This window comes from Vulpes vulpes, chromosome 8 (assembly GCF_048418805.1).
Source record: "Vulpes vulpes isolate BD-2025 chromosome 8, VulVul3, whole genome shotgun sequence".
Lineage (NCBI taxonomy): Eukaryota > Metazoa > Chordata > Mammalia > Carnivora > Canidae > Vulpes > Vulpes vulpes.
The window spans coordinates 27,249,061-27,273,780 of NC_132787.1; the positions used below are offsets into that span (position 1 = coordinate 27,249,061).

The following is a 24,720-nucleotide window of genomic DNA, read 5'->3' on the forward strand; positions in this document are numbered from 1 at the left end:
ATTAACTTTTAAGAAATATGCTTCCCTACTCCCAAGCTTTTATTACAGAAAGCTTAACAATTTACATTTTGTCCTATTTGTTGTAATTTGTTTTTCTCCATTATCTGCAAATTGCAAACATGATACTTCAACCACAATTATTTCAGCATATACCTTCTAAAAATAAGAACATTTACCTATAACCACAACCTTATTTGCTCATACGTAAAAGCCAAAATAAATTTTAACTTATTGGGGTGTCTGGGTGGCTCAGTCAGTTAAGCATTTGCTTTGGGCTCAGGTCATGATCCCAAGTTTCTTGGATCGAGCTCCACATTGGGTTTTCTGCTCCACGGGGAGTCTGCTTCTCCCTCTCCCTCTGCCACTCCTCCTGTTTGTGCTCTCTCATGCTCTCTGACAAATAAAATCTTTTAAAAAAGTTTTTAACTTATTAAGTGTTTTGTTTTTCCCTCCCCCACTTATTAAGTATGCTTAATAATGATTTGAGTTCTAACATCCAAAGCACATATTTTAAAAAACTAGCAAAAATGTTTTCATATGATATTTTAGACATAAAAAATGTCTAAGATTTTCCTTTAAAGAATATTCACACATAAGTTTATCTGGCTACCAGACAATATGTAAGTTCTAAATTTAAACTCTGTGGGGCAGCCCGGGTGACTCAGTGGGTTAGCACCGCCTTCAGCCCAGGGCATGATCCTGGAGACCCAGGATTGAGTCCCACGTCGGGCTCCCTGCATGAAGCCTGCTTCTCCCTCTGCCTGTGTCTCTGCCTCTCTGTGTCTCTCATGAATAAATAAATAAAATCTTAAAAATAAATAAATAGGGATCCCTGGGTGGCGCAGTGGTTTGGCGCCTGCCTTTGGCCCAGGGCGCGATCCTGGAGACCCGGGATTGAATCCCACGTCGGGCTCCCGGTGCATGGAGCCTGCTTCTCCCTCTGCCTGTGTCTCTGCCTCTCTCTCTGTGATGACTATCATAAATAAATAAATAAATAGAAATTTAAAAAAATCATCCTTCTTTAAAAAATAAATTAATTAATTAATTAATTAATTAATTAATTTAAACTCTAAAACTTAGGGCAGCCCAGGTGGCTCAGCAGTTTAGCACCTGCCTTTGCCCAGGGCCTGATCCTGGAGACCCAGGATCGAGTCCCACGTCAGGCTCCCTGCATGGAGCCTGCTTCTCCCTCTGCCTGTGTCTCTCCCCACCGCCCCCCCACCCACCATGTCTCTCATGAATAAATAAAATCTTAAAAAAAAAAAAAAACTCTAAAACTTTGGGGCAACTGGGTGACTCAGTGGTTGAGCATCTGCTTTTGGCTCAGGTCATGATCCTGGGGTCCTGGGATTGAGTCCCATATCAGGCTCCCTTTGGGAAGCCTGCCTCTCTCCCTCTGCCTATGTCTCTGATGAATAAATAAATCTTTCAAAAGTAAAAAATAAAATAAAATAAAACTTTGTAAACTTGGGACACCTGGTTGGCTCATTCAGTAGAGCATGAAATTCCTTTAAAAAAAAAAAAAAGATTTATTTATTTATTCAGAGAGAGAAAGAGAGACAGAAACACAGGCAGAGGCAGAAGCAGGCTTCAGGCAGGAAGCCTGACGTGGGACTCGATCCCGGGTCTCCAGGATCACACCCTGGGCTGCAGGCGGCTCTAAACCGCTGTGCCACCAGGGCTGCCCAAATTCCTTTTTTTTTTTTTTTCTTAAAGATTCTATTTATTCATGAGAGACAGAGAGAGACAAAGAGAGGCAGAGACACAGGCAAAGGGAGAAGCAGGCTCCATGCAGAGAGCCCGACGTGGGACTCCACCCAGGTCTCAAGGATCACACCCCAGGCTGAAGGCAGCACTAAACCGCTGAGCCTGCCTGGGCATGAAATTCTTGATCTCAGGGTTGTTACTTCAAGCCCTACACTGGATGTAGACATTTTTTTTTCTTTTGTAATTTCCATTGAACTCTCAAATGCAAATCAGCTCTTGAATCACTGAATATTTATTCATATTTATTTTGGCAGGAATAAATTGTGAGTATGGCAGTTTTTCTATACTGAAATGCATATTTTCATTTGAGCCTTAGAAATTCCAAATTTCATGAGGCCCTTAACCATGAAATGGTTGGTTATCTATTTTCCTTATCCCTTGTTTCATATATTTTAAAAATTTAAACATTTTAGCTATAAATCTCATACTTTTGTAAACCATACCAATTAACTCTAAAGGCAAATAAAATTTTAAGTTTTAAGTGAACAACCAACCACATTCAAATTATAAACAATCTTAGGGGATGCCTGGGTGGCTCAGTGGTTGAGCGTTTGCTTTCGGCTTGGGGCATGATCCCAGGGTCCCCAGATCTCAGGAAAAGAGAGAAATCTCAATGACCTATTGTGATACAATCTCTAAGGTACAGCAAAGTATAAAAAATAAAAAATAAAAACATATACACACACAAATGCAGGGTAGTAATGCTCCAATTTCCATACCTAGATCAGGGAGAGAGACAATATAGACGCAACTATCGTCTAAAGAAAAAACTTCTTTTGAAAGATACACAAAACACTGTCCATGTTTTTTTGGATGAGGGAACAGAGGGTCAGTAGGAGAGAAACTTTCACTATATACATCTTTCATTTAATTTTTAATAGGATACCTGTATTGCTACAGGTAGTAAGTCCAAAATTAGTTGAAAATGAAACTAATTTTCTCCTTAGACAAAGTAAAGGTCAAGAGACTTCTACTTGTAATAGATCCAACTAGCAATATACACAATTGTATATAAACTAGCAATTGGGGGCAGCCCGGGTGGCTCAGCAGTTTAGCATCGCCTTCAGCCCAGGGCCTGATCCTGGAGACCCGAGATCGAGTCCCACGTCGGGCTCCCTCCATGGAGCCTGCTTCTCCCTCTGCCTGTGTCTCTGCCTCTCCCTCTCTCTCATGAATAAATAAATAAAATCTTTAAAAAAATAAAAAATAAACTAGCAATTGTTATACACAATGCTTAATGTACTTTTGCTTATTAATTTTACCACAGAAGGGGAACCTTGTTAAGTCCAAATATCCATAAACACTAATAAGCACACTTGAAACAGTACTTCAGGTAAATACAGATCCTCATAAAAAGATAGCATAATGCTGATATTAAGAACATGAATTGTCAATCATTGGCAACTAAACTGCAAATATGGTGAAAGAAGACTAAGGCTTCTTTTAAAAAAATAAAGTATCTCAGTATGACCTAGAAGACTCAAGAGACCTTTGCAGATGTGTGTATCCAAAGAGCCTCCCATTCCCTAGCAGGGCCAACTGGAGCCCTGTCACATATAGACCCTCTTAGGTTCCTCCAACTTCTAAAAAGTGCCCAAATCCTACATCCCCAGGCTCCCTCTGGCCCCAGACACATTTGTAATCCATGGTTCCTTCCATTCCTAAGACTGATAAAGACAAAAGACAACAGTTCTGATGCAGAAGAGCACAGGAAGACAAGTTGTAGCTAATTTTTATTTTGACAGGACACTGAGCTAGCTATAGATCTCGTAAGAAAGCAGTGCCCTCCTCCTTCTTCCTATAACAGGAAGATAACAAGATGATCTGAACTAGAAAGGGACATTCCACTTGATCCTGTAATATTCCTAGGATCATACGTGTTAAAATTTTTTACTCAATTAGGTCTTCCCAGTGAACACCTATTGATTCTGTAAAATGTGAACAAAAGCAGCCTAGTATATGGACAAAAACAGAAGCCAGAAAAAGCACTCTTACTATTCGGATAACTACCATAATGTAAGCAGTACTTCTCAATGTTATATGAATCACCTGGAATCTTACTAAGTACAGATACTGATTTGGGAGATTTGGGGTAGGGAGTAGGACCTGAGATACTTTATTTTTGAAAAAAACACCTACTTGTTGATACTACTGCTACAATGATGTTAGTAGCAAGACTCTAAAAAGATCTTTTATTACCCAAGTAAGACTGATTAGACTATCTAAGAAGTATCTCATATCGCAAAATGATAGACTAAAAGCACACACACAAAACACGCATGCTCCCAGTGACAACAGAAAATTCTTAAATTTAAAAAAAAATACATGTTGTTAGAAATTCAAATGCAAGATTTAGGAGAGTACAGGAGACACTTTCAACATAACATTCCATTTTCCCTCTTTTCCATGGGTCATTTTCCTCTTGTTAAGAAACTACCTGACATACCAGACTTTTCTACCCCAACATCTAAAGTACATAGATTTTATGAAAATGACTTCCTCTTAAGAATTCAAGGGCCAACTCACTCATACATATAAGAACAGAACCTTTCTTTGAGAACTCAGATTACTGTCAAGCAAAACATCTGTGTGGTGGATGTGACAAGAGCCGACAGGGTTGCCAACACTGAAAAGTAAAGAGCAGCTTGCTAAATGACAAGATACAGGAAAAGAGGAAGCAATCCATGGATGCTGTATTATCATCATAGAGGACAAGACCATGATCTTCATGTAACAGAATAAGAAAAGTTGACTGATACGGTTTAGATTCCACATTGCAAACACTATTAAAAAAACTATTCTTTGTCAAGTTTGAGTATTATTATCAAATAGTTACACAATTAACCTAAAAAGGCTATTAAAATACTCCTTTTTCTGGAACGCCTGCGTGGCTCAGCAGTTGAGCATCTGCCGTCAGCTCAGGGAATGATCCCGGGGTCCCAGGATCGAGTCCCACATGCGGCTCCCTGCGTGAAGCCTACTTCTCCCTCGGCCTATGTCTCTGCCTTTCTCTCTCTCTCATGAATAAATAAATGAAAACTTAAAAAAAAAATAAAACACTCCTTTTTCCAACTAAGTATCTGTATGAGGCCAGATAGTCTTCACATGGTTCAACCAAACAATTCATTGCAACAGACTGCAGAAGTAGAAATGGAAAACTAGCTGTTAAGACAGGTATTAATGACATTAGGGCAGCCCGGGTGGCTCAGGGGTTCAGCGCCGCCTTCGGCCCAGGGTGTGATCCTGAAGACCCGGGATCGAGTCCCACATAGGGCTCCCTGCATGGAGCCTGCTTCTCCCTCTGCCTGTGACTCTGCCTGCCTCTCTCTCTCTCTCTCTCTCTCTGTGTGTGTGTCTCTCATGAAAAAATAAATAAAATCTTTAAAAAAAAAAATTTTTAAAGACATTAAATATAAAACATCACTTTTCAATTTTTTTTAACTGGAAATGTTATTCTACATTAAGAAAAATCCTGTTTAGAGGTGCCTGGCTGGCTCAGGTGTACCAAGCATGTGACCCTTAATCTCAGGATCATGGGCACTGGAGCCTACTTAAAAAAAAAAAAAAAAGACAGAAAATAGTGTTACATATAATTGGCTTATTTGTAAATTAATACTTCTAAAGTTCTTGGTCTTAATTTCCATTCCTAGAATAGTGATAAATACAACTCACATAAACTTAACAGCTTTACTGAGATCTAAGTTATATTCAATATTTAAGGAAGCAAATGAGTTTTTAAAAGCAAAATGTAGGATGCCTGGGTGGCTTGGTGGTTGAGCATCTGCCTTTGGCTCAGGTCGTGATCCCAGGCCCCCTACCCCACCCCCCCGCAGCATGGAGCCTGCTTCTCCCTCTGTCTGTCTCTGCCTCTCATGAATAAACAAACAAAATACTTTAAAAATAAAAATAAAAAATAAAACAGATTGGAAAGAGTATGTTTCTGAGCTGGAACATTTTTATTTTATTTGAAATGTATTGCTGAATTTGACATTGAATCTGAGGTCCAATGAACAGAAGCCTTATCAGGAATCTTCTTTTTAGTTACTTACAAGGAAATTCATTTGTACTGTGGATTTTCCTTGGTAGCTATGGATACTTTTCTTCTCCCTCCTAATTTCTAGGTTACTGAAATGTCTAACTTTATTTTTTTTTTTAAGATTTTATTTATTCATTCATGAGAGACACACAGAGAGGGAGGCAGAGACAGAGGCAGAGGGAGAAGCAGGCTCCATGCAGGGAGCCCAATGTGGGACTCAGTCCCGGGACCGCGGGATCACGCCCTGAGCTGAAGGCAGATGCTCAATTGCTGAGCCATCCAGGTGCCCAAAATGTCTAACTGTAAATGAGCACTGAGAATAGGGGCCTGAAGATATATGTGTATATAATCTGAATTCAAGTTTAATTTATACTCTTGTCACTCACAAAATTTTATTTTTTTAAGAAATTTTTTTTTAATTTTATGTATTTATTCTTGAGAGACACAGAGAAAGAGGCAGAGACACAGGCAGAGGGGGAAGCAGGTCCCACACAGGGAGCCTGATGTGGGACTCCAGGATCACGCCCTGAGCCAAAAGCAGGCACTTAACCACCGAGCCACCCAGGCATCCCTCAAAAAATTTTAAATATCAGAATTTCCTATGTCACTGATTAGCAAAGTTGCAGAATCTGATTTAGCCTCCACATGTTAGATCTGCAAGGGATGCCTGAGTGGCTCAGCGGATGAGTGTCTGCCTTTGGCTCAGGGCATGATCCCACAGAGTCCCAGGATCGAGTCCGACATCGGGCTCCCTACATGGAGTCCGCTTCTCCCTCTGCCTGTGTTTCTGCCTCTCTCTCTCTCTCTCTCTCCATGTCTCTCATGAATAAATAAAATATTTTTTAAATAAATAAATGAATGAATGAATGAATAAATAAATAAATAAATAAATAAATAAAATTAGATCTGCAAAACACACCCTCCCTTATGCTTTACCCAATTAAACACCTTTCAAGACTTGCAGTTACTTGCTACATGCTCTCCTCTCCTAGGGCGCTGATAACAAATTATAGGGCTAACATAAAACAATACTAAGAGGGCACCTGGGTGGTTCAGTGGTTGAGCGTCTGCCTTTGGTTCAGGTCATGATCCCAGGGTTCAGGGATCAAGTTTCACATCAAGCTCCCTGCAGGGAGCCTACTTCTCCTTCTGCCAATTTTTCTCTGCTTCTCTGTGTCTCCTATGATTAAATAAATAAAATCTTAAAAAAAAAAAAAAGTTTTACTGCTTAAATTTGAGGTTCTCGTGACTTGTGCATTTGTGATATAAACACAATTAAGATCTTTAAGTATCATTGGTATTTTTCAAACAAATTTCCACACTAGTAATCCTCTTTCATAGCTCTCAATCAGGAGAACAAAATGTAGTCTATGAAGACTGAAAAACAAGGTGCCCATATCTGCAAGTCAAATTTTCAAGACTAAGCTGCCAAAATAGAACAAGGAAATTTTGTTTGAATACTAAAACTGACATAAACTGGGCGCCTGAGTGGCTCAGTCGGTTGAGCATCTGCCTTTGGCTCAGGTCATGATCGCAGGGTCCCAGGACTGAGTCTGGCATTGGGCTTCTTGCTCAGCAGGGAGTCTGCTTCACCCTCTCCCTATGCCCCATCCCCCGACTTGTGCTCTTCTCTTTCTCAAATAACTGAAATTTTTAGAGAAGGAAAAAAAAAAAACAAACTTGTTCACAAATCCTACTTCAAATTTATTCTTTTTTTTAAAGATTGTGTTTATTTATTCATGAGAGACAGAGAGAGAGAGAGAGAGGGAGAGAAACAGGCAGAGGGAGAAGCAGGCTCCATGCAAGGAGCCCGGCGTGGGACTTGATCCCAAGTCTCCAGGATCAGGCCCTGGGCTGAAAGCGGCGCTAAACCGCTGGGCCATCCGGGCTGCCCCCTACTTCAAATTTAAATTCACTTAAAAGTTTTACTGTTCTGATTCAATTTATAAATTAATGTAAAATTTTTGAACTTATAAAAAGTAAGTACTAATAAAATATCATTTTAATATGTCTTAGGGACTGGGGTTCTGCACAAAAATTCATTTGGGGAAAAAAATGAAAAATGTTTTTAGATTCTTTATTTTCTCAAGAACAGACCTCAAAATTGTTAAACTACTAGCTGTGAAATGGAGAGTAGTTTTACATTAAAAAGTTAGAAACAAACCAAAAAAAAGTTAGAAAACATGGAGCTGTATTATGAAGTAAGTGACAGAAAGGATAAAAAGTGCCATAAACTTAAAGATGTAGTTGGGGGACGCATGGGTGGCTCAGTAGTTGAGGACCTGCCTTCCGCCCAGCATGCGATCCTGGAGTCCCAAGATCAAGTCCTGCATCGGACTCCCTGCATGAAGCCTGCTTCTCTCTCTTCCTCTCTCTGTGTCTCTCGTGAATAAATAAATAAAATCTTAAAAAAAAAAAAAAAAAACAATGTAGTTGGAAGGGGCGCCTGACTGGTTCGTGCCTGCATGGATCGTGCAACCCTTGACCTGAAGATGCAAATTCAAGCTCCACCTTGAGTGCAGAGATTACTCAAAAATAAAATCTTAAAAATGAAAAGAATATAGTAGGAAAAAGGATGATCTAACCACTTCCTTCAGGATTTGGAAGTTACTGATTGAGGTTCCACAAAAGAACCTCCTTAATCTCTGAAGAATCCAAGATGTTTTATTTTTTTCCTTCAATGAAAACCATATCATCTTTATAAAGTCTTAGGTTCATAAGCTTCTATCTGGCTTACTATAAAACAAATATTCTGTAATTCTTATTTTTAAAGAATGGAACATGGTCCTCCACATGTACTGAAGAAAGTGGTATGAGACAAAAGCAAACAAAAATTCTACTCATTTATGTTACATTTAACAGGGTCAGAGCAAGCATTATACACTTAGCTTATTAACTCTGTAACTGATAATAGCTTTTCAGAGAAATAAGTATACTGCACTTAGTTTCAAAGTATTTATCAAATTGTAGGTAAACATTATACCTGCACATCAGGGATTCCTAATCTAATCACAAAACAGATAAGTTGTTATTTGGTTAACAGGTGATATTCTTATCCCTGAAATTGACACTCACTACTAGAATGATTACTCTATGTCTCTACCATACTTATAATCAAAATTATAATAAGGCTAAAACTCAAAAGAGTGCCAAGGGGGATCCCTGGGTGGCGCAGCGGTTTAGCGCCTGCCTTTGGCCCAGGGCATGATCCTGGAGACCCGGGATCGAATCCCACATCGGGCTCCCGGTGCGTGGAGCCTGCTTCTCCCTCTGCCTGTGTCTGCCTCTCTCTCTCTCTCTCTCTCTCTGTGACTATCATAAAGAAACTTAAAAAAAAAAAAAAAAAAAAAGAGTGCCAAGCATTTCAGACAAGCCTGTATTCTTGAAAAGTGTGAAGCTGTATACCTGATATCATATGGATAATATACAACTTTAAGAGTGAAACTAAAAAAAAAAAAAAAAAAAAAAGAGTGAAACTTTACCGTTCCTCACCTCCATTTGTTGGACTGGTCTATAATTTTGTGCCCTGCTCCTTATTTTAGACATTGACAATGGGACTGAAAGCCAAAACTAAACCAGTTAAAAGAAACAGGCACTTCAAGAAAATTATAAACTGCCTACCTGTTATATTTTATGGCTTTCTCTCAAGGAAAAAAATAAAAGTATCATGTAACTTAACAAAATTTGCATCACAAAAGTAAGGTACTCTAAACCTCAGCTCCTATTTTTTACCATAACAGCTAACACTTACTGAATGTATTTCCAAAAATAGCTACACCATATACACTGTCCCACATCTTTTTCTTACAAGAGGGCATCAAGGTGCTGGAGGGTCATTATTACTATCCCCTGGAATCTCAACAAGCCTGAAACTACTGCAAAAGTGATACTGCTAGATTTACAAGACGAGGTCATAAAAGGCAATAGCACAGCTTCAACCTAACTTTGGGACACACTCCTTGAGAGACCAGAACTACCAAGGAAAAACCAGAACTACCACAGCTTCAGAAACTTCCCTAGCTACCATGCAGAAAAGATCTTGTGAAAAGTACACAGAGCTAGAGAAAGATGCCAGGGAGTCTTAGCTGTATCAGTTTTCATAGTCCAGGCACCATGCATGTGACAGACCTGAGTGGTTAAGGGAGTTTTCTGGTGATGAGAGTCCCTAACCTTTTCTAAACTGTTCACTTGTAGTTCTAAACTGACACTAAATGGAGCAAGAATGACCTACTCCTACCCAGCCCTGCTCAGATCTTAGATCTGTAAGCAAAATAATTGTTTAAAACCATTAATGTTGGAGTTGGTTGTCATGCAGCCATAGTAACTGAAAGCATGCTTGACATGTATTAACTCATTTAATGTTTACAACAACCACATGAGGTAGGTACTATCAGTACCCTCATCTTAACAGATAAAAGAGACTGAAATATAGAAATTATATGACTTGCCCAAAGTCACACAAATACAAAACACAAATGCCAAACAACTCAGCAGCCACATTTATACAAAGGAAATATTTGAGCAAATCAGATTTGAGAAATACTGAAATACAGCCTGTATCACAAGTAACTGACAGGTTCACTTGGTGTATACATACAAAAAGTTGTTTCTTTGCTTTTGTACATCTATAACATTCATAACACAAAAGATATTTAACATTCAGATATAATTTGATTAATTTAGGCAGACAGAATCACTTCTCAGCCTTTTGGCTAAGATCAAGTGTTTTTAGGCAGATAGGTAGTTTTGCTAACAAGTTTCCTGGGGTGCCTGGGTGGCTCAGTTAAGTGTCCCACTCTTGATTTCAGCTCAGGTTACAATCTAAGGCTTGTGAGATCAAGCTTGGCATCTGGTTCCATGCTGGATATGGAGCTTAAGATTCTCCCTCTCCCCTTCCCTCTGCCCCTCCTCTTTCTTTAAAAAAAAAAAAAAAATTCCTACAAGCCAATTAGCTTTATAAAAAAATTAATTCAAGGTCATAGAAAGCAACACTATCCTCAAGTAGAACTTGTCCCAAATTTAGAACTTAAGCCACTAAAACAGACACGAGCCTACAATGTCAACATAAAATCCAACTCCAAATATTCATTTGTCTAGGGATAAAGGGGCAGAGACTTTGGCTTTTCTTTATCAAGAACAAATAGTAAATGATGAAACTGATTTTAAATGAAAATGATTTTAAATGGGATTAAAGAATTTAGATCACATCAGATTTCAGTAAGGCCACCTGGTTTTGCCTTCCAAACTGCTATGGTATTGCAGGCTTTAGGTCTTTAAACTCAGAAGCAATTAGAAAAAACAAGTAAAAAAGAAAAAAAAGTAAAAGTCCTTATTTTACTTTTTTTTTAAGATTTTATTTATTCATGAGAGACAGAGAGAGAGAGAGAGAGAGAGAGAGAGGGGCAGAGACACAGGCAGAGGGAGAAGCAGGCTCCACGCAGGGAGCCTGACGTGGGACACGATCCCTGGTCTCCAGGATCACGCCCCAGGCTGAAGGCGGCACTAAACTGCAGAGCCACCCGGGCTGCCCAAAGTGCTTGTTTGATTACATGCATTATATATCTCAAGTCACATATTCTTAAGGCCTTCCCTACTCACCTAAGGTAGAAAGAATTCTGTTTCCTTCTGATCTGATTGATTGTACTATGAATCACCTATAAGCCTCTCATTTAGAGTAAACTCCTAAACCTAAGCAGTATAGTGCCTTGCACACAGTAAATGCTCACATACTTTTAGTGACAAATTTAAGTAGCATTTTTAAGGCAAGTAAAATATATGGCTTTGTCATACTGAAATAATCATAAAAATTAATTGGAGGCACACTAAAAATCATTAGCCAAAACCAAGATATTATTATTACTATTGTTACTGTAATTACAAGCTATTATCACTGTAATTTAAAAAGCTAAAATGGGTTTTTCTAATCAAGAAAAAGACTACTTTCCATCCCTACAATTATTTCTCTGAATAAAAACAAAAGATTTTTTCCCCAAGACCCAGCAGCATTCACTAAATTGGTCAAAAGGGACTTTATGCAACAATGATGAAATATAGCCTATGGAAAACAAGTAGGCTGCATTCTTACATGCACATCATTTGAAATTTGCTTCTCATTTCTAGTCTATTGCTCTTTAAGATTACTCCACCCACATTTTTCTCGCAGTTTAAGACCAGCTCAGCAAGCAATTATGTTCAAAAAGACTGTAATACTAAAAACATTCTATTTCAATGTAATTACATTATATAAGGAGTTAGCTTTTACCTTTTTTTTAATCTTTTACCTTCAAAAAGATTTCCAGGAAAATGCCTATATGCCAAGACAGTATGTAAAAAAAATCTGCTATGAAAAATAACACTCATTTTATACAGAAGCAATCACATTTGTTTTTTTAAGTTGGTGTAAAAGCATAAAAATGATTTTATCAGATGATTTCATACACACATTTCTGGCAAAAATGCCTAAGGACTCAACACCTCAAAAGACATGTTCAAATGACTGTCAACATAAATGTAAAGCACTAAAAAATCTACTGCTGACTCATCCATTCTTGGTACTTTGACAAATACTTATAAAAAGTAATGACAAAAATTTTATAATTTAGAAATAAAATAGTAGGGACGCCTGGGTGGCTCAGCGATGGAGCATCTGCCTTTGGCTCAGGGTGTGATCCTGGAGTCCTGGGATAGAGACCCACAGCGGGCTCCCTGCATGGAGCCTGCTTCTCCCTCTGCCTATGTCTCTGCCTCTCTCTATGTCTCTCTCATGAATAAAAAAATATTTAAAAGAAAAAAAAAGAAAGAAAATGCTACTAAAGACTCTATTCCCTGGAAGACTGAGTAACTACAACACTTAAAAATCAACTTTTATACTTCATAGCCTTCAAAGGAATCTAGGCTATATTATAATTACCAATGAAAATCAGGCCCAGAAATGTAAACGAATTCAAGCTCCTAAGTTATTCTTTGTAAGAGAGGCTGAAATTTAAACTAGCCACTGACTTAATACTATTTTAATTAAACTCCCCTAGTCAAGGCTGGTTACAAGAGTCATACAGGCAGCATAAGAGCTTAAAGCACATCCGCCAGGACTGCCTACATTCTCAAGGAGCTATGCAACTCTGGGTAACTTCTAATGCCAGCTTGCTTTCCTCGCTTCATCAGTTGTTTGTGAGGATGCAATGAATTGAACTTCATAAAATCCTTCCAATAAGCTCATGAGTCTCAGATTCATAAGCAAAGCACACACAATAGTTTTCACCTAAAATAGTATGTAAATTTATTTCTTTGTTCGGAAACAAAATATTAGTTGGGGATGTCTGCTTTTTACATTACTCAAAAACCACAACTTTTTTCAAATACTGTTTCTAACTATGCTGTTAAAAAGAACTGGGGGAAGGGGTACCCAGTGGCTCTGTTACAAGAACACAAGACTCTTGATCCTGGAGGTTGTGAGTCTGAGCCCCACACTGGGTATAGAGATTACTTAAATGAGTAAATACACGAAAAAAAAAAAAAAAAAAAGAAGAATTGAGGGAATGTATGAGGCACAGAATGGTTCTCCTTGTTTCATACAGTCATGATAGTGAGAAAGAAGAAATATGTATCAGGTACATCCACATTCAGCTGAATTCAACAAATTATTGAATTCTGAACACAGGCAGTGCAATAGGCGCATACAGCTGGTAAGCAATGCAAGTATAAAAAATAAATGGAGGGCAGCCCAGGTGGCTCAGCAGTTTGGTGCCACCTTTGGCCCAGGGCGTGATCCTGGAGACCCAGGATCGAGTCGGATCGAGTCCGCATTGGGCTCCCTGCATGGAGCCTGCTTCTCCCTCTGCCTGTGTCTCTACCTCTCTGCCTCTCATGAATAAATAAATAAAATATTTAAATAAATAAATAAATAAATAAATAAATAAATAAATAAATAAAACCAGATTTTAATCCTTACAAATGTTATAGCCTAGAAAAAACAAACACAAACGGGTATTTTAATACAATACCATAAATTATGGTGATTTTTGAAAGCAGAAGAACCTATCTAAACTATGTTTGAGATCCTGGCTATTAGAAAGCCATGCTTGCAATACTCTGGGTTGGTCGAAAGGATAAAATCGAAAGGATAAAATAGAGAGCATTTGCCAAGTCTACTTCAGAATCATCACATTTGAGCTCCAAATTATATCATTTAAATTCTCACTTTTAAGAAAAAAAAAAAACTAATCTGAAGTTCAGAGAAATAAAATGATTTGCAAGCCTTCTCCAGTAAAGCCAGTACTACAATATCATTCATTCTCACCCAAGTTTTCTTTCCACATCTATATGCATGAGAATGGAAGCATAAATGACTCTATGAATTAAAGATAGCCCTGGGGGGAGCCTGGGAGGCTTAGCAGGTTAAGCGTCTGCCTTCAGCTCAGGTCATATCTCAAGGGTTCAGGATCCAGCCCAACACTGGGCTCGCTGCTCAGCAGGAAGCATGCTTCTCCCTCTTCCTCTGCCATTCCCCCTATTTGTGCTCTCTGACTCTATCTCTGTCAAATAAATAAATAAACAAATATATTTTTAAATAAATAAATACAACCCTAGGCCCTTTACATATTCTATCTAATTTAATCACAATACTAAAATATCTTATTTTACAGGTAAGGAAGCAACTTTTGAGAAGTAAATTATAACTCCTAAGTTAAGGTTCATGCTCCTTCACTACCCAACTTTTCCTTGAGTTATTTCAGTGATGGATGTGTCTGGAAAAATAAGCAAGCTATTGTTCCAATGAAATCCTCAAGAAAAAAAACACTTTACTCAAAAATAATAACACAATATTTTTCTTATAAGCTACTCAGGAAATTAGTTTTTCTTTCCTTTGATTTAGTTTCCTAAGCATGACTTTTTCCCCAACTTCTACCCCAGCTCAAGTCTCTTCATTTCACACCTGTACTATTCCTACCATTTCCTAATTGGTCTCGCAGCTCCCATAATTTCCTCTCTACCTTTGCCACGTTTTCCTATAACACAGGAGATTCATCATTCATCCAAAATGCATTTAAGAATACCTAAGGGATGCATGGTTGGCTCTGTAGGTAGAGAATGCAATCTTGATCTTGGGGTTGTAAATCTGAAACCCACACTGGGTGTAGAGATTACTGAAAAATAAAATGTTAAAAGAAAAAAGAATCCCTAAAATAAGTATCAAGCACTGTGCCAGGTGTTCTGGATAGAACAATGATCAAAAGAGACAGGATTCCTATTCTCAAGGAGCATATATTCTAGCAGGAAAGAGAAACAGTAAATACTCAAACTGTAACAGGGGCAACAAAAAACTTGGGAGTGCTAGCAATGTGCCTCAACAAAGAATCAGGAATAGTTAGCCCGTGAAAATGTTTGATAAAACCTGAATGTGATTAGGAGTTAAAAAGACAGAAGTTGGGGAGCAGCAAAAGAATCTGATTCACAAATCCACACTGACAAAATGCCTTCATTTGTGTTGGCATAAGAAATCCCACTTTAGCCATTCTTATTTCCCAGTTCCAATGTGAATCCTCTGACCTAGAAAGAAGTCTCCTGAATATGGTAGGCTCTTTCCTATGCTTCATTTAGACTTTCTAAAAATTTCTCATCACTCACCTAACTCTAAAATCCACTCTAACTCTAAAACCCACCAAAATTTTAACCACTGACTACAATATTTGCCAGTTTTTATTTTAATGTAATGTACTGTGTCACAAACACTTTACAGAAAAACTAGAAAACAACGGAACCATCTTTTTTAGTCTTGTCATTAAAAACGAAGTATCTGAGGGCACGTGGCTGGCTCAGTCTGTAGAGCATGCGACTCTTCATCTCACGGTAGTGGGTTCAAGCCCCACATTGGGCATGGAGCCTACTTTAAAAAATAAAAATAAAAACTGAGGAGGCATCATCACATTTCTTTCTTATCAGTAGAAAGAACACCAAATTAAGCATCAGAGTAAATGCTCAAAATGTGATTTTTTTAAACATCCATACATCCCTCTGATCTCCTCTGATGCCCAAAATTGTCCATTTAGTTCCAAGACCAACATAACCGTGATTTGCACAAATGCATGCTAACAGTCATAAAAATGAACTCGACATGTGAGTAAATCACTGCAAGTCCATTACCAGTACTAGAAAATAAACTCCGAAGAGTTTTACTAATAGGTGAGTAGCTCACTTACATATTAAAAACTATTACGTGACCTTTTAGGTCGACCACTGAATAGATTATATATATGTTAAAGGAAAGCTGATTAAAATGTAGATTTTGCAATGAAATATTTGGCCTGGCATATCCTTTTGCAAGTCTCTGTGGCACTCATTTACAGATACTTGCCACACAATTACCAGTTGGGTCTAGTACTTGTTGGCATTCAGATCTGATACTGCTTCATTACAACAAAAGATCATTACCAGCTATTTCTAGCTCATTTGTGCAATTTGTCTCCCCAACTCGTGAGGTCAGGGGGCTCTGTTTTACTCACTACTCTGTACCCTGTACCTAGAATACCACCTGGCACATAACGGAGGGATTCTATGTATAAGCGTGGGCTAAATACCTATCACACAGTAAAAACATTTAAAATACACTATGTGCCAAATACTCTACATGTAATCCCCTTAACAATCTTATAGGATAGTTAACTATTATTGTCCCTTTTTTACAGATGAGAAACCTGAACAGTAAGATGGTAAATAAATAACTGTCCCATAGTCACCCAGTTTAAGTGAAAACCAGAATTCAAACCACACATTCTGACTCAAATCACAGTCTTAAACCACTGTTCTCCCTATACCTTCTCCCTCCTTAACTTCAAAATTTCCATTTAACTTTGATAAAATGTTATGCATTTTTATACAGTAAATGCTTCTTAACAATTATTTAGGGGGAAAAAAAACCTCTGGTGACTATCCATTTCAGACTTTCCATACTCACACTCATTTAAAAAAATGTTTTTTACAGACATTAACAATTTCAGAATTGTCCTATCATTTTTGTTGGTAGAATTGTCCACAATCAGTTAGTTAATAAACAATTATTATGTATCTCTGGATCTCCTCTAAATTGGTAGTTTTTGTTTTATTCTAAGATTTTACTTATTCATTTATATGAGAGAGAAGAGGGCACACGTGCGCAAGCCACGGGAGGGACAGAGAAGGAGAGACAGAATATCATGCAGACTCCATACTTAGTGCTGAGCCCCATACAGGGCTCGATGCCACAACCCTGAAATCATGACCTGAGGGGAAACCAAGTCAGACTTTTAACCAACTGAGCCAACCAGGTGCCCCTTGTTCTTTTCGTTTTTTAAGGTAAACTCTACTTCCTAACATGAGGCTTGAACTCATGACCCTGAGATCAAAAATCATATACTCTACCAACTGACCAGCCAGGTGCCCCCAAACTAGTAGCTCTTAGACCAAATTCCTTTGAAAATCTGCTAGAAGTTGTCAACATCTTCTCAGAGAAATCACATAAAATTTTGCATAGACTCTCACTGGCTTTACTGGAGTACACTGACCCAACGACTAAACTTAGCAATATCAAATACAATGATCCAACCAAAGGCACTAAATCCTGGCCTTCAGTTTATAGTTCCCTTTATTTATATAAATTGTTTTGTTTTTTCAATTTAATGCTAACAATTAACTACTCACCATATCCAAGGTACTGTATTTAGACACTATAAAGATCTATATGAGCTAAAACTGTTTCTGCTCTCAAAACCACCACTGTACAACAAAAAGGATAAAGCAAGCATTCAAATAACATGGATTCTTCAGAAAGTTCACAGGACTCTACCAGAGATTCTTTTGCACTTTAGAACACCTTCATGGTAAAATCTAACCTTTTTACGTAGTTAAGGAACCAAGGCTCAAAGATATTACTTAAAATCATAACACAGGTAGCAAGACCAAGATCTAAATTGTGACCTTTGACTCAGATACACACTCTTTATACAAGCATTCTATTTTTTTTTTTTAATACAAGCATTCTATATCCCACCACCTAGAATAGAGCCATAAGCAGGAAGGAAAAAAATACATCTATAGGAATTAAATGGAAAAAGAAATTAAAGCCAGAATTCGTTATGGCATTTTGATGGGCCTTAAGTGAACAAAATCTGAAGTAATTATTGTGTAACAGGGAATAAATGAAAAAAAAAAAAAAAAAAAGGAAAAACTTACCTGCTACATGAAAACATAAGAAGAATAAAAAATAAGTATATTTAGGTCATAAAAAGACTTTGTGGCTTCTTCTGCCACTTGCTCTGAGGGGAAATAGCTACTGTGTCATGAGGATACACAGATTCTGACTTGGTGAGTAACTGAAGCATCCTGCCAAGAGCTACAATAAGTAAGCCATCTTGGAAACACATGTCTAGCCCCAGTCAAATCTTCAGATGACTGCAGTGCTGGCCAACCTTTTCACTACAATCTCATGAAACCCTGAGCCAGAACCACCCAGCTAAGCCTATCCACTTCTAACTCTCAGAAACCACTGTGTGATAACAAATGTCTCTTCCTTTAAAAGTTGCTAAATTTGAAAGAAATTTGCTACACAGCAATAAATAATAGCTAATACAACTGGCAAGGTGTAAAATTTGACTCGGTTTATATAAGACTCAATAAAGTCTTGTGCTAGGAACTAGGGCAAAACATAGACCTTGGAATTAAAAGTCTCACAGCAATACGCAAGATGGATGAAGCAGAAAGCATTTTTCTCTTCCCGTCTTCCACAATATTCAATAAAGAGTCCTGCACATAGTAAATACCTGTTTGGTTAGCAAATCAACTTACAGGATTCTCTGACTCAACATAGTAGCCCTAACTTTTCTTAAAAGTAAAATGACCCCCTAGAATCTCTCCATAAATTCAGTCCTGAAGTCTGTAGTTTTTTCATGATTTGTTTCATGCACAGAACCATGCCTTACTTAACTGGGAGTTACAGGTTATCAAAGAAAACTGAGACCTACTAAAAGCTCTTTTCCCTAAACTTAATCAAAATAAAAGGTCATTTAAAAGAATGACTTTAGAGACTATGGACAGCTGCTTCGGAGTTGAAGAGGTAAATACTGAAAGGAGTTTATCATAAAGTATGAGCAAAAATTACTTTACATAAAAGTATTGTATTGCCTCAACCATACAGATCCTTAATAAATCTTGATGATAACTTCAGCAAGCAGCCTTCTGGTATGAACAGGACTTAAAAATTTAGACTCCAAATTGGAAGATCTTCCCAGTCATACCACTGAGAAATTGGGCAATATAAGCCCGTTTTCCCAGCATCAGAGCAGTATCAGTTACACCTCAAAGTTTGCAATGCCCCAAGATTGGGATTACAAATCTTGATCCACAAAATGATAAGGGCCTGTGGCCTTTCCTGATCACTAAGTTTCATACTTATATGCCTTTCCCTATTACCCCCATCCTTACACATGCACTTTTCACTTGGCATGGATTTATCCAGAAAGGCGGATACAAGTGGCTGATAGTGGTCTTGGCTTTTCAAAACAAGTCATGGCTTCTATTCTATCTAGTTGGAGGGGGAAGGGGGAACACACATATACATATATATATGTGTGTGTGTGTGTATATATATATATAATACATTGTTATATGTGTGTATATGTGTATATATTATATAAATTATATATAATTTCTTTTGTAGTTGTTCCATTAACATGTATGTATACATGTATACATATATATATATGAATGAAACAACTACACTAGAAATTATCAATTCACTTACACAGAAAAAGTAAGAATACTTCCAGTGTATAATTTGATTCAATAGCTAGAATTTGTGAACTTAAAAAATTTCAGAAGTATCTTAAATTCTAAAATTCTATTTAAAAGTTAGTCTCTGAAATTAACTTAAAAGATGGTAATTATTTTTTTAAAGTGGTAATTTTTTTAAAAATACTTAAGCTTAGGTTCGAAGTAAAAGAAAAACTTGTTCATAGTGGTCTCAAACAGCTAAATATTCCCCTAAAGAAAATAAATTCGATATCAACATTAAGGTTTTCTGGGATCCCTGGGTGGCGCAGCGGTTTGGCGCCTGCCTTTGGCCCAGGGCGCGATCCTGGAGACCCAGGATCGAATCCCACGTCGGGCTCCCGGTGCATGGAGCCTGCTTCTCCCTCTGCCCGTGTCTCTGCCTCTCTCTCTCTCTCTGTGACTATCATAAATAAATTAAAAAATTTAAAAAAAAAAAATTTTTTTTAAAAATTAAGGTTTTCTAACTTTACCAAAATAAACACACTAATATGCTATTCTGGTTTTGAATCACTTTCTCATGGGGAAAATAATCAATGTTTTTGTAGCAATTGTCATTTATTCATTTTATAAGTCAGTCATTTTTCACCACACAACATTTCCACTAGATGTTTAAACTGACACCTTGGATCTGAGCTTTAAATATCTAAGTCTTTATATCTAAATGTTTCTTAAAAAGAAGCACTTACAATTAAAAATACTTAAGATAGTTCAACAAATTCCAAGGTATGTTAAACTCAAAAGTATGATCTAATTTCAAAGTAAGAGAAAAATTGAACAGGTATTCTAGAAGAAACAGTAAATTTTAATAATAAAATTATTTTTATAGGAATGCCCAAATTTTTTAAAAGCACTTTAAAATCACGATACCCTTACATCAGTTACAAAAGTAATTACGGCCTCCTACCAAGAAATCAATTTATAAAATCTACATAGATTAATGTAATCTGCAGAACAGTTCCTAAAAACTGTGAATCCTTTCCAAAAACTGTGAATCCTTTCCAAATTTAAAAGGACCCTTAAGGGCAGCACGGGTAGCTGGGCGGTTTAGCGCCGCCTTCGGCCCAGGGTGTGATCCTGGAGACCAGGGATCGAGTCCCACATCGGGTTCCCAGCGTGGAGCCTGCTTCTCCCTCTGCCTGTGTCTCTGCCTATCTGACTCTCATGAATAAATAAATAAAAATTTTTAAAAATAAAAAAAAAGGACCCTTAAGGAAAAAAAAAAAACTTAAAGGCAACAAGGGGGCATTTAAGAATGAAGATTAAGACTACCATATCCAGTTTCACTAGCAAAACATTTTCATACAAGTGATAATCTTTCACTCTGAAACAGTAAAAAGATTACAATATTTTGCACTCTCTAATGTTTAAGCATTAAGAAAAGCAAGTATGTTTGATTATCAAGCTTTAACCTTATTTGGACTTGTGGCACTAATCTCTTAGTCCTTACTCTGAAATATGATGTAAAAATTAGATATTCCAGTGATTATCTTATAAATATGAAATGAAGCCAAAACTCCACTTCCTGAAATATTACTTGACCAATAATAGTTCATCTCCTAAATGGATGTAGCAAATAGTAACTTAAAAAAAAACAAAAATCCTGGCACATACAGCTTGTTATTTGAATTGAGTATTCTAACTCTTGTGAAGTGGAAGTAGGAGGCTTGAGAACCTTTGTTCGGATCCAGCTCTTCCACTCCATACTTACTTTTTGAGTAAGACAATTTGCTTCACCTGTTAAATGGAAGTCAAAGTAATTCCTATCTTGCACCAGAGTTGTGAGAATGAATAGAGACATTTAAATTGTGCAGTGCTAAACCTTGTGTGTGCCCACACACGCTGGATAAATGGAAGAACTGTGCTAGATGTTAACTGTATAAACTGATGCCAACTTTCAAATATCTGCTGGTACCAATGGATGAGGATATAATAAAATGATAAATAACATACGCTTCACTGTGTGGGTCACATCAATTTTTTAATCATCTTAAAGATTCTCCTTCCCGCCATACCTACATAGTTCAGCACAGTCTCTCTAGGGTTTGTACAGTCTGCTTTACTCCATCCATCCAAGGTATTTTCTTCTCTAGATATTAAAGTAAATGTCGAACTGAATCTAGTGCTATATTTTCATGTTATTTAGAGTTTTGTATTCCTTGTAACATTAACGATAAACCAAAGTGTTCGTTTTATTAGTTAACCAATCCGAATTCCTAAAACCTCAGAATACTTAAACTTTTAGAGACAAATCAATACCGATGGTTAAAAATTCTACTGTTCATCAAAACATTAATAGATGGTCAAAATAAAGGCCAGGAGCAGTATAATAGGCATGACATGGTTGTCTCTGCGTTTAAAAAAAAAAAAAAAGTACATTAAAAACCAATTAGTTAAAATAGGAAGTCTTCCAAAGTGATGAGAAGTAATTACTGAAACACACTAATGCAATAAATTTTAATGTCTCCAAAAAATGAAGCGTATTTTCGACTGTATTCATGTTATTTCTAACAAGCTTTAGAAAAGGGCTACTTATTTCTTCAGAGCTCTCTCCGATCCATGACTTTAGAATCACCGTCTAAAAAAATCATGACATTCCTGTTAAAGATCATAAACCACGTACCAATATGGTGTGCCTTCCGGGCTGTACACCTCATTACGACTCCCAATTCTTTGGTCCCTTCGAATCATCTTAAAGGACATCAATCCAGTATTCTCGTCTACAATTCCTACAAGTGTTCTTAAACTTTCAGCCCACGTTCAGTCACAAAGCAAAATACGAGTTAGCAAAATCCCTTTGGAGAGCGTATTTAATGACTACACGTGAGAAATTTTAGAAGCGCTGACCAAGTTACAAAAGGCCAGTCGTTTTCCTTCTAAGTGGCGAAAAGTGATAGTTGGGGCGGGGGGGGGGGGGGGTCTCCTCCCTGAACAAGGAAGTTCTGTTACATCCAGGCGAGACCAGCCATGTTGGAAAACACTTGTCAATTACCGTTCTGACAAGTGTTCGCGAACACGGTCGGACCGAGCGAGCCCCGTGTGCCGGGGTGTGTACAGCGAGGCCCTCGGTAGCCCCGCCAGGGGGTCGGGGCCTACTTTGAGGGCTGTTTGGGAGTTGGAGCTGTCCGTAGGTCCGTCCGGGGCGCAGAGCCGAGGGGGGAAAGAGGGCGGGGAAAAGGAGAGTTGCGGGCGGCCCTCCGCGGCGAGAGGGGCGCGGCGGGCAGGAGGGATTTCCGAGTTGGGAGCCGGGGGGAGGGGCCGCGGATTCGGGGCGCAGGGGATCCCAGTCAAAAAAAAAAAAAAAGTGCCCTCGTGCCCCCCTCTGAGAGGCGCACGAGCGCAAAAGGGAGAAGGGAAGGGGACGCCCTCCGGGGCACTGACCTGTCCTCCGAGTCCATGCGGCTCAGGGGCTCCCCGTCCGACGACATCTCCAAGCTGCCTCGCCGGCCCCCGGAGGTCGCGCTGCTTCCGCCGCCCCCGGTCCCGTAACCCTCGTCGCCGCCGCTGGAGACGACGCTGCTGCTGCTGCTGCCGCCCCCGCCGCCGCCCTGGCTGCCCCGGGGTCCCTTGGGCTCCTCCAGGCCCTCCTTGCCGTCCCCATCCCCGCTGCTGCTGCTGGCGGCGCCGGGGCTCAGCGAGCGCGTCTCGTCGCTGCTGCTCCCGCCGCTGCTGCTGCCCACCAGGCTCTCGGCGCTACTCTCCTCCTCGCCCCCGCCGCTGCTGCTGCTCTCGTCCTCCTCCTCCTCGTCCTCCTCCTCGTCCTCGTCCTCGCCGGCCTGGCTGGCGCTCTCGGGGCTCGGCTCCGACATCGTCTCCGCCTCGCCGCCCCCCACTCCGCCGCCGCCGCCGCCGCCCCCGCCGCCGTTCAGCAGCAGCGCTGCCACCGCCTCGGCCTCGGCCTCCTCCTCCTCCTCCTCCTCGTCCTCCTCCTCCTCGGGGGGCTCAGCCCGGCCCCGCGCCGCCGGGCCGGGGCTGCCGGGGGGCAGAGGGCTCAGGCGAGAGAGCTCCTCCAGGTCGGCCATGTCGGTGATAGCGGCGGCCATGGCGGCGCCTGCTCCTCCTCCTCCTCCTCCTCCTCCTCCCCGCCGCCGCCGCCTCCCTCTCCCGACTCGAGCTCCCTCGCTCGCCCCCTCCCCAACGCCCAAAACTCCGCCGCCGCCGCCGCCGCCGCAGAGCAGGAGGAGGGCCCGCGAGCTGCGTCAGCCTGCACACGCGCTACGGAGCCCGCGCGGGGACAGGCGCGCCGCTGCGCGCACTCACGCGGAGACGGCTGCGCGCCTGCGCGGCGGCCCGAGGTGGCGCCTCCCCCGGCCGCGGCGCCCGCGCCCCGCCCCGCCCCGCCCCGCCCCGCCCCGCCCCCCCGCCGAGGGCTCAGACTTTCCTCGGGGTCTTCCCACGCCTGCTCCGGGCCTCGCGGCCGCCGGGACACGCAGAACGAAAGCTCGAGCGCTGGCCGGGGATTTTAACAGCCCTCCGAGTTCTCACGGTAAAGTCATTCATTCCGGGGATGTTTGGGGAGTGTCCCCCCCCCCCCGGGTGCGGGCGGCGAGCCAGGAATCAAACAAGTCCCTGCTCTCCCGAGAGCTGCAGCCCACGAGGGCAGGTGCTTGCGGCGGGTGGAAACGAGCAGCACGACGCGAGCCGCTGAACCCGCGCGCAGCGCAGCCACAGGTTCGGGCCAACCGTGATTTCAGCGCCCCCCAAGAAACGGTTGGAGCCGCCTCCCTGCCAACGTGTATTCTGTTCAGGATCTTCAAACTTTTTAGCTAACGAGCCCCCTAAATTCTGTACATCCTTATGCAGTTTAAAAAAGACATCTACGTTTTTTTTTCCCCCAACTGGTTATGAATATTTTATCATTGTCACACTTTTAAATATAGCCAGCCGACTCCAAATACTGCAGTTTTGAGACCCACCAAATCCACTTTTTAAAATACAGTTTCTAAAAAAATAAAAATAAAAAAAATAAAAAAATAAAAAATAAAAAATAAAATACAGTTTCTTTGATACTTGGGCAATGTCCATCTTTCCTTTATCTTCCGTATTTATATTCCGCATCCCTCCAGAATTTCATCCTAATAATAGATTTTTATGTCTGTTTTATTAATCATCTTCTGGTC

General features: G+C 39.9%; 1 protein-coding gene across 4 annotated transcripts in view; it reads right to left on the reverse strand.

Moving 5' to 3' along the window:
- The window catches only part of AEBP2 (AE binding protein 2), an 87,196-nt gene extending 63,511 nt beyond the window's left edge, over positions 1-23,685 (reverse strand). For 2 of the 4 annotated variants that reach the window (XM_072765890.1, XM_072765891.1), the window contains exon 1: positions 22,982-23,685. In XM_072765890.1, the coding sequence (XP_072621991.1) occupies positions 22,982-23,643 (662 nt within the window). In that variant the 5' untranslated portion in view covers positions 23,644-23,685. Of the gene's footprint in view, positions 1-22,223; positions 22,731-22,981 lie in introns of those variants that run through there. The other 2 variants (XM_025995141.2, XM_025995142.2) reach the window with 2 other exon arrangements.
- Between the last annotated feature and the right edge of the window lie 1,035 nt (positions 23,686-24,720).